Raw genomic sequence first — 9837 nt, 5'->3', positions numbered from 1 at the left:
CTAAACCTCAGAAACAAACAAAGCCCCCAGTAAAAGTGTATGTACCAAAAACAAACGTCCTGCAACCACCAGCCCCCAAGGAAAGGCAAAAGAAACGCGAGACCATGGTTGAGGTTAATGATGCCATTAGAGGAGATAAAAGTGTTGAACACGATGAATGTGAACCCTCATATTACAAGGAGAAGGGTAAGGAAGTGATTATTTATAATCCATTTGATACTTTGAATCTAATTGACGATGCAGAAGAGATTACTAGGGGTCCTAACACATGCAACCCCTCTAGTAATAGTCCATGTTGAACATCACGATGTGGAATGTCCGGGGGCTGAATAAGAGAGACCATCAGCTCGCAGTTAAGGACCTCGTCTCGGAACACAGGTTACATTTTATGGGCATATTAGAAACTCGTGTTCAATATAACAATATTATGCATATTCAGTCGTTTTTGCTCCCTCATTGGAAATGGTTTGTTGATTATGTGTCTGTGGGTAACCGTATTTGGGTAACATGGGATGACAATGTTGTTGATGTTCATATTCTTGAATTGGGGAATGAATTTGTGCATCGTCGCGTCAGTAATAGGGCTGATAGTGAATCCCTCACTATCACCGTTGTTTATGGTGCGTCTGAGATGATTGATCGTAGGAGTTTATGGAATACTTTGGAAACATTGTCCCGGGAGCAAAGGGATGATCCCTGGCTGGTGGGGGGGGATTTCAATGCAGTTCGAGAAATGAATGAGGTGTGTGGAGTTTCTGGTGATATAAGGACGACCATGGAAGAATTCAATGCTGCTATCCAGGAGGCCGGGTTAATACCATTGCCCATGCAGGGTGAATGGTATACTTGGCATAATTGCAGTACGAGCTCTTGGAGTCTATGGAAGAGATTGGATCGGATCCTCATTAATGATAGATGGCTTGCGAGATTTCCTTCCTCGTGTTATCATAGCCTATTGCCGCGGACTTCTGACCACTCGCCACTTGTAATACATGGGGACATGCAACATCATCAACAAACAGGCGGAGGTATGTTTCGATTTGACAACTACCTAACACACTCACCTGAATTTATCCCCAGTGTGCAGAATATCTGGCAACATTCTATTATTGGGGTTCCTATGTTTGCGGTAACACGTAAACTTAAAGCACTAAAGCCGGTCTTCAGGGAACAAAGGAGAAAGAAGGGGGATTTAACACTCAATGTTCAATTAGCCAAAGGATTTCTTGATGAGGCGCAACAGCTGGTGAGGAATGATAGACAGAATGAGGCACTTTTACAGCTAGAACACTGTTGCCGACTGGTTTATGCAAAAGCGGTAAAATTGGAACAAATCATGTTGCAACAGAGAGCCAAAATATAGTGGATGAAGGAAGGTGATCAATGCGCCCGAATTTTCTTTCGTAAAATTGCCCAGAGAAGAGTGGCGATTATGGAACAGATCAATGATGATTATGGAACAAGCCACACAGAACCAGGAGAGATCATCAATGAATTTGTCCATTGCTACCAAAACCCCTTGGGCGGTAACAGAAGACAGATACTTATAGATATTGGATTTCTCAGACCGTGGGCTAGGCATATTCTTTCTAATGAAGAGGCTAGCCATCTTATTTCGACTTTCACTCCGGATGATGTGAAGCAAGCGGTTTTTGATATAGCAGAAGACAAGGCACCAGGCCCTGATGGGTATTCATCTGGCTTCTTTAAAGCAGCATGGCCAGTGGTGGGACAAGAAGTTACAAAGGCGGTACTAGACTTCTTTAGAACCGGCAAATTACTCAAGCAAGTCAACTCCACAAGTTTGGCTCTAATCCCAAAGGTACACACTCCTATGACTGTTGGAGATTATAGACCAATTTCATGCTGTAATGTGTTATACAAAATCATTGCAAAATTACTTGTCCAACGGTTAAGTGTAGTTCTGGACAAGATAATCAGTCCCTGTCAACGAGCGTTTATTCCAGGGCGTAGCATTGGGGACAATATTTTATTGGCACAGGAATTGTTCACAGGATATAATCAGATGAGGCTACCACCTCGGTGTGCCCTGAAAGTTGATATTAGGAAGGCCTACGATACGGTGGAGTGGGACTTCCTACTAGCAGTCTTGCAATTGTTTGGCTTCCCACAAACATTCACAAAGTGGATTGAAGAGTGTGTAACGACGGCCTCATTCTCAATTGGGCTTAATGGAAACCCTCACGGTTTCTTTGCAGGAGCACGTGGGTTAAGACAGGGAGACCCACTATCCCCCTATCTTTTTGTTCTCGTTATGGAAGTATTGCATCTGGAATTTTTGCAACTCATCGAGCAGGATATGCAATTCATTTACCATTGGAAATGTGAGTCGGCCAAAGTATTCCAGCTGGGATTCGCTGATGACCTCCTGCTTTTCTGTAGAGCTGACTTGGACTCTCTCAGAGTCCTCAAGATGGGATTGGATCGATTTGCAGAATGGTCTGGACTTCGGCTGAACGTACAAAAAAGCCATGTCATTATCTCCCGATCAGCGCAAGGATGGAAGGATCAGATCTTAGCAGCTATGGGGTTCCAGGAGGGCCACCTACCAATGAAGTACTTGGGAATCCCTCTTCTATCTTCCAGATTGTCTATAGCCGATTGTCAGCCACTTTTATTGAAAATTGATGCTCGTATTAAAGGCTGGGAGGGGATTTCATTATCATATGCAGGACGCGTACAAATCATTAAATCCGTACTATCAACAATGAGCATATACTGGGCATCTGCATTCATATTACCAAAGGCTATTATTAAACAAATTGAGAAACGACTCAGAAATTTTCTGTGGAAAGGCACTTATACATCGGGATACGCCAAGGTAGCGTGGAAGGCTACAAGTTTGTATAAAAGGAAAACAAACTTGTTTTAATAAAACTGTGCAAAACATTCAAGTAGTTATTGATGAGGGACAATGGCAGTGGCCTTTTATAACTGATTAGGAATGTATGGAGATCATTTACACATTACCTCAGATTCACGGAGGGGACGACAGGATCAACTGGAGATTCCCAGAGGGACGACTCACCACACAATCACTATACAGACTTTTCTGCCCACCTGGACCAAAAGTAGGATGGTCTTCACTACTATCTGGTTCATTGAAGATCCCCAGACATAATTTCATCCTTTGGTTAGCAATTCAGGAGAAGCTACCGACTATCGATAAAGCTTGGATGACCCACTTAGGTGGATGTATCCTTTGTGATGAGGGTACAACGGAGACACACACTCACATGTTCTTCCGATGTCAATATAGCAGAAGATGCCTTGCAGCTGTACGCCAACATATTCGATTCTCTTGGCCCAATCGCGAGTGGAAAAGAGACGTGGAATGGGCGTCGAGGAAGTGGAGGGGAAAGCATATCGTTAATATTGCTTATCGAGCCTTACTTAGTGCATGCATATACCACATCTGGCGAGAGAGGAACCTGAGATGCTTTGAAAACACCCAACGGCGGGAACGTGTATTAGCTACCTGCATAGTTGATGATGTTAGACAGAGAATACTTAGTATTAATCTATCATATTCAATTAGCACATGTGCGCTCTATAGACTTTGGCGTATCCCTTGGTCTGTCGAGGGAGACACCACTTGATTGTTGTACTATACTCCTTTCTATTTAATGAAACTTACCTTTACCCAAAAAAAAAAAGACCCAAGCATTTGTGTGGTAAATTTGCTAAGCGTAATAATAACTACAAGTTAGTACAAAAGAGTAACAAGCTTGTTTCAATAATTCGTGCAAAACAGCTAAATTTTAAGCGTTTTTAGAATTCGACGAAACTTAACCCAAACGATTGTCTAGACCCAAGAATTTGTGTGATAAATTTCCTAAGCATAATAATAACTACCTGTAAATATAAAGGGAAACAAGCTTCTTTTAATAAAACCGTGCAAAATAGCTATGTTTTGAACGTTCTCAGAATTCGACGAAAGGTGACCCAAACGATGGTCTAGACTCAAGTATTTGTGTTGCAAATTTGCTAAGCGTAATAATAACTTTAAGTTAGTATAAAAGGGAAACAAACTTGTTTCAATAAAATCGTACAAAACAGCTAAATTTTGAAAATTCTCAGACCTCTTAACTTGACCCAAACGTTGGTCTAGACCAAGGCATTTGTGCTGTAAATTTCTTAAGCGTAATATTAACAAAAAGTTAGTATAAAAGGGAAACAAACTTGTTTTAATAAAATCGTGGAAAACAGCTAAATTTTGAGCGTTCTCAGAATTGGACGAAACTTGATCCAGACGTAGGTCTAGACCCAAGAATTTGTGTGTTAAATTTCCTAAGAGATATAATAACTACAAGTTACTATATAAGGGAAACAAACTTGCTTTAATAAAACTCTACAAAACAGTTAAATTTTGCACGTTCTCAGAATTCGATGAAACATGACCCAATCGCAGGTCAAGACCCAACTGTTTGTATTGTAAATTTTCTAAGCGTAATAATAACTAAAATTTAGTATAAAGGAAAACAAACTTGGTTTAATAAAACCGTGCAAAACTGCTAAATTTTGAACATTCTCAGAATTCGACGAAACTTGACCAAGACGTTGGTCACCCAAGTATGTGTTGTAAATTTGTTAAGCATAATAATAACTACAAGTACTTGTATAAAAGAGAAACAAACTAGTTTTAATAAAAACGTGCAAAACAGCTAAATTTTGAGCGTTCTCAGAATTTGACGAAACTTGACCCAAACTTAGGTCTAGACCTAAGAATTTGTATGTTAAATTTTCTTAAGCGAAAAAATAAGTACAAGTTAGTATAAAAGGAAACAAGCTTGTTTAACTCAAAACAGCTAAATTTTAAGCGTTCTTAGAATTCGACGAAACTTGACACAAAAGAAGGTCTAGACCCAAGAATTTGTGTGTTAAATTTCTTAAGCGAAATAATACCTATAAGTTAGTATAAAAGGGAAACAAACTTGCTTTAATAAAACTGTGCAAATCAGCTAAATTTTGAACGTTCTCAGAATTCGTCGAAACTTCACCCAAACGTTGGTCAAGACCCAAGCATTTGTGTGGTAAATTTGCTAAGCGTAATAATAACTACAAGTTAGTACAAAAGAGTAACAAGCTTGTTTCAATGATTCGTGCAAAACAGCTAAATTTTAAGCGTTTTTAGAATTCGACGAAACTTAACCCAAACGAAAGTCTAGACCCAAGAATTTGTGTGATAAATTTCCTAAGGGTAATAATAACTACCTATAAATATAAAGGGAAACAAGCTTGTTTTAATAAAACCGTACAAAATAGCTATGTTTTGAACGTTTCTCAAAATTCGATGAAAGGTGACCCAAACGATGGTCTAGACTCAAGTATTTATGTTGCAAATTTGCTAAGCGTAATAATAAGTTTAAGTTAGTATAAAAGGGAAACAAACTTGTTTCAATAAAATCGAACAAAACAGCTAAATTTTGAAAGTTCTCAGACCTCTTGACTTGACCCAAACGTTGGTCTAGACCAAGGCATTTGTGCTGTAAATTTCTTAAGCGTAATATTAACAAAAAGTTAGTATAAAAGGGAAACAAACTTGTTTTAATAAAATCGTGGAAAACAGCTAAATTTTGAGCGTTCTCAGAATTGGATGAAACTTGACCCAGACGTAGGTCTAGACCCAAGAATTTGTGTGTTAAATTTCCTACGAGAAATAATAACTACAAGTTAGTATATAAGGGAAACAAATTTGCTTTAATAAAACTCTACAAAACAGTTAAATTTTGCACGTTTCTCATAATTCGACGAAAACTTGACCCAATCGCAGGTCAAGACCCAACCGTTTGTATTGTAAATTTTCTAAGCGTAATAATAACTACAAGTTAGTATAAAGGAAAACAAACTTGGTCTAATAAAAACGTGCAAAACTGCTAAATTTTGAACATTCTCAGAATTCGACGAAACTTGACCAAGACGTTGGTCTAGACCCAAGTATGTGTTGTAAATTTGTTAAGCGTAATAACTACAAGTTAGTATAAAAGGGAAACAAACTAATTTTAATAAAAACGTGCAAAACAGCTAAATTTTGAGAGTTCTCAGAATTCGACGAAACTTGACCCAAACGTAGGTCTAGACCCAAGAATTTGTGTGTTAAATTTTCTTAAGCGAAATAATAACTACAAGTTAGTATAAAAGGAAACAAGCTTGTTTCAATAAACTCAAAACAGCTAAATTTTAAGCGTTCTTAGAATTCGACGAAACTTGACCCAAAAGAAGGTCTAGACCCAAGAATTTGTGTGTTAAATTTCTTAAGCGAAATAATACCTATAAGTTAGTATAAAAGGGAAACAAACTTGCTTTAATAAAACTGTGCAAATCAGCCAAATTTTGAACGTTCTCAGAATTCGTCGAAACTTCACCCAAACGTTGGTCAAGACCCAAGCATTTGTGTGGTAAATTTGCTAAGCGTAATAATAACTACAAGATAGTACAAAAGAGTAACAAGCTTGTTTCAATAATTCGTGCAAAACAGCTAAATTTTAAGCGTTTTTAGAATTCGACGAAACTTAACCCAAACGAAAGCCTAGACCCAAGAATTTGTGTGATAAATTTCCTAAGCGTAATAATAACTACCTATAAATATAAAGGGAAACAAGCTTGTTTTAATAAAACCGTGCAAAATAGCTATGTTTTGAACGTTCTCAGAATTCGACGAAAGGTGACCCAAACGATGGTCTAGACTCAAGTATTTGTGTTGCAAATTTGCTAAGCGTAATAATAACTTTAAGTTAGTATAAAAGGGAAACAAACTTGTTTCAATAAAATCGTACAAAACAGCTAAATTTTGAAAGTTTTCAGACCTCTTGACTTGACCCAAACGTTGGTCTAGACCAAGGCATTTGTGCTGTAAATTTCTTAAGCGTAATATTAACAAAAAGTTAGTATAAAAGGGAAACAAACTTCTTTTAATAAAATCGTGGAAAAACAGCTTAATTTGAGCGTTCTCAGAATTGGACGAAACTTGACCCAGACGTAGGTCTAGACCCAAAAATTTGTGTGTTAAATTTCCTACGAGAAATAATAACTACAAGTTAGTATATAAGGGAAACAAACTTGCTTTAATAAAACTCTACAAAACAGTCAAATTTTGCACGTTCTCAGAATTCGACGAAAACTTGACCCAATCGCAGGTCAAGACCCAACCGTTTGTATTGTAAATTTTCTAAGCGTAATAATAACTACAAGTTAAAGGAAAACAAAACAAACTTGGTCTAATAAAAACGTGCAAAACTGCTAAATTTTGAACATTCTCAGAATTCGACGAAACTTGACCAAGACGTTGGTCTAGACCCAAGTATGTGTTGTAAATTTGTTAAGCGTAATAATAACTACAAGTTAGTATAAAAGGGAAACAAACTAATTTTAATAAAAACGTGCAAAACAGCTAAATTTTGAGAGTTCTCAGAATTCGACGAAACTTGACCCAAACGTAGGTCTAGACCCAAGAATTTGTGTGTGAAATTTTCTTAAGCGAAATAATAACTACAAGTTAGTATAAAAGGAAACAAGCTTGTTTCAATAAACTCAAAACAGCTAAATTTTAAGCGTTCTTAGAATTCGACGAAACTTGAACCAAAAGAAGGTCTAGACCCAAGAATTTGTGTGTTAAATTTTTTAAGCGAAATAATACCTATAAGTTAGTATAAAAGTGAAACAAACTTGCTTTAATAAAACTGTGCAAATCAGCTAAATTTTGAACGTTCTCAGAATTCGTCCAAACTTCACCCAAACGTTGGTCAAGACCCAAGCATTTGTGTGGTAAATTTGCTAAGCGTAATAATAACTACAAGTTAGTACAAAAGAGTAACAAGCTTGTTTCAATAATTCGTGCAAAACAGCTAAATTTTAAGCGTTTTGTATTCTGTGCAGCGAGGGAGCGATAGAGACACATGGACACCTATTCTTTCAGTGCAGAATTAGTCGTTAGTGTCTTGTAGCAATCCGCAGAATGGTACGATTTTATTGGCCCAATAGAGACTGGCAAACGGATGTTGAGTGGGCTTCCCTGAGATGGAGGGGTAAACACATTGTTAACATGTCTTATCAAGCATTATTAGCAGCCTTCGTTTATCACATCTGGAGGGAGAGAAACTTGAGAAGATTCGAGCACACCGAGAGGACAGCTACCACCATGGCTTTATTGATAGTTGAGGATATTAGACAACGAATCCTTAGCATTACTCTACCTACATCAGTCAGTACACGAGCATTATTTAGACTATGGCATACTAACTTGTAGTTATTATTACGCTTAACAAATTTACAACACATACTTGGGTCTAGACCAACGTCTGGGTCAAGTTTCGTCGAATTCTGAGAATGTACAAAATTTAGTAGTTTTGCTTGGTTTTATTAAACCATGTTTGTTTTCCTTTTATACTAACTTGTAGTTATTATTACGCTTATAAAATTTACAATACAAATGCTTGGGTCTAGACTTGAGATTGGGTCAAGTTTCGTCGAATTCTGAGAATGTTCAAAATTTAACTATTTTGCACAGTTTTATTAAAGCAAGTTTGTTTCCCTTTTATACTAACTTGTAGTTATTATTTCGCTTAGGAAATTTAACACACAAATTCTTGGGTCTAGACCTACGTTTGGGTCAAGTTTCGTCGAATTCTGAGAACGTTCAAAAGTTAGCTGTTTTGCACGGTTTTATTAAAACAAGTTTGTTTCCCTTTTATATTTACTTGTAGTTCTTATTACGCTTAACAAATGCATAACACAAATGCTTGGGTCTAGATCTATGTTTGGGTCAAGTTTCGTCGAATTCTGAGAACGTTCAAAATGTAACTGTTCTACACGGTTTTATTAAAACAAGTTTGTTTCCCTTTTATACTAACTTGTAGTTACTATTACCCTTAGCAAATTTACAACACAAATGCTTTGGTCTAGACCAACGTTTGGGTCAAGTTTCGTCGAATTCTGAGAACGCTCAAAATTTAGATGTTTTCCACGATTTTATTAAAACAAGTTTGTTTCCCTTTTATACTAACTTGTAGTTATTATTACGCTTAGAAAATTTACAATACAAATGCTTGGGTCTAGACCTGCGATTGGGTCAAGTTTCGTCGAATTCTGAGAACGTTCAAAAGTTAGCTGTTTTGCACGGTTTATTAAAGCAAGTTTGTTTCCCTTTTATACTAACTTATAGTTATTATTACGCTTGGAAAATTTACGACACAAATGTTTGGGTTTAGACCAACGTTTGGATCAAGTTTTGTCGAATTCTGAGAACGTTCAAAATATCGCTGTTTTGCACTATTTTATCAAAACAAGTTTGTTTCCCTTTTATATTTACTTGTAGTTATTATTACGCTTAGCAAATGCATAACACAATGGGTCAAGTTTCGTCGAATTCTGAGAATGTTCAAAATTTAGCAGTTTTGCACGGTTTTATTAAACCAAGTTTGTTTTTCTTTTATACTAACTTGTAGTTATTATTACGCTTAGAAAATTAACAATACAAATGCTTGGGTCTAGACCTGCGATTGGGTCAAGTTTCGTCGAATTCTGAGAACGTTCAAAAGTTAGCTGTTTTGCACGGTTTATTAAAGTAAGTTTGTTTCCCTTTTATACTAACTTATAGTTATTATTACGCTTGGAAAATTTACGACACAAATGCTTGGGTTTAGACCAACGTTTGGATCAAGTTTTGTCGAATTCTGAGAACGTTCAAAATATCGCTGTTTTGCACTATTTTATCAAAACAAGTTTGTTTCCCTTTTATATTTACTTGTAGTTATTATTACGCTTAGCAAATGCATAACACAAATGCTTGGGATCTACGTTATGTTTGGGTCAAGTTTC

The 9837-nt window shown here is 36.8% G+C and overlaps 1 protein-coding gene across 1 annotated transcript; it reads left to right on the top strand.

The window, feature by feature from the left end:
- Positions 1 to 307: 307 nt before the first annotated feature.
- LOC105178996 lies at positions 308 to 2477 on the top strand. Its single transcript, XM_011102579.1, has 5 exons — positions 308 to 840; positions 1081 to 1318; positions 1418 to 1822; positions 2003 to 2157; positions 2318 to 2477. The coding sequence occupies exons 1-5, from the start codon at positions 308 to 310 to the stop codon at positions 2475 to 2477; spliced, it is 1491 nt and encodes a 496-aa protein (XP_011100881.1).
- The last annotated feature ends 7360 nt before the right edge of the window (positions 2478 to 9837 follow it).

The sequence above is a fragment of the Sesamum indicum genome, unplaced genomic scaffold, assembly GCF_000512975.1.
Source record: "Sesamum indicum cultivar Zhongzhi No. 13 unplaced genomic scaffold, S_indicum_v1.0 scaffold00119, whole genome shotgun sequence".
In the NCBI taxonomy this organism is placed as follows: Eukaryota; Viridiplantae; Streptophyta; class Magnoliopsida; order Lamiales; family Pedaliaceae; genus Sesamum; species Sesamum indicum.
The sequence above is the reverse complement of the archived record's forward strand: the minus strand, read 5'-3'. Positions and strand labels throughout refer to the sequence as shown.

Coding starts and splice junctions, on each gene's coding strand:
- LOC105178996 (XM_011102579.1), top strand. CDS start 308: ATGTGGAATGTCCGGGGGCTGAATAAGAGAGACCATCAGCTCGCAGTT. Junction 841..1,080: donor TTGCCCATGCAGGGTGAATG/GTATACTTGGCA, acceptor ATTTATCCCCAG/TGTGCAGAATATCTGGCAAC. Junction 1,823..2,002: donor GTTTGGCTCTAATCCCAAAG/GTACACACTCCT, acceptor TTATTGGCACAG/GAATTGTTCACAGGATATAA.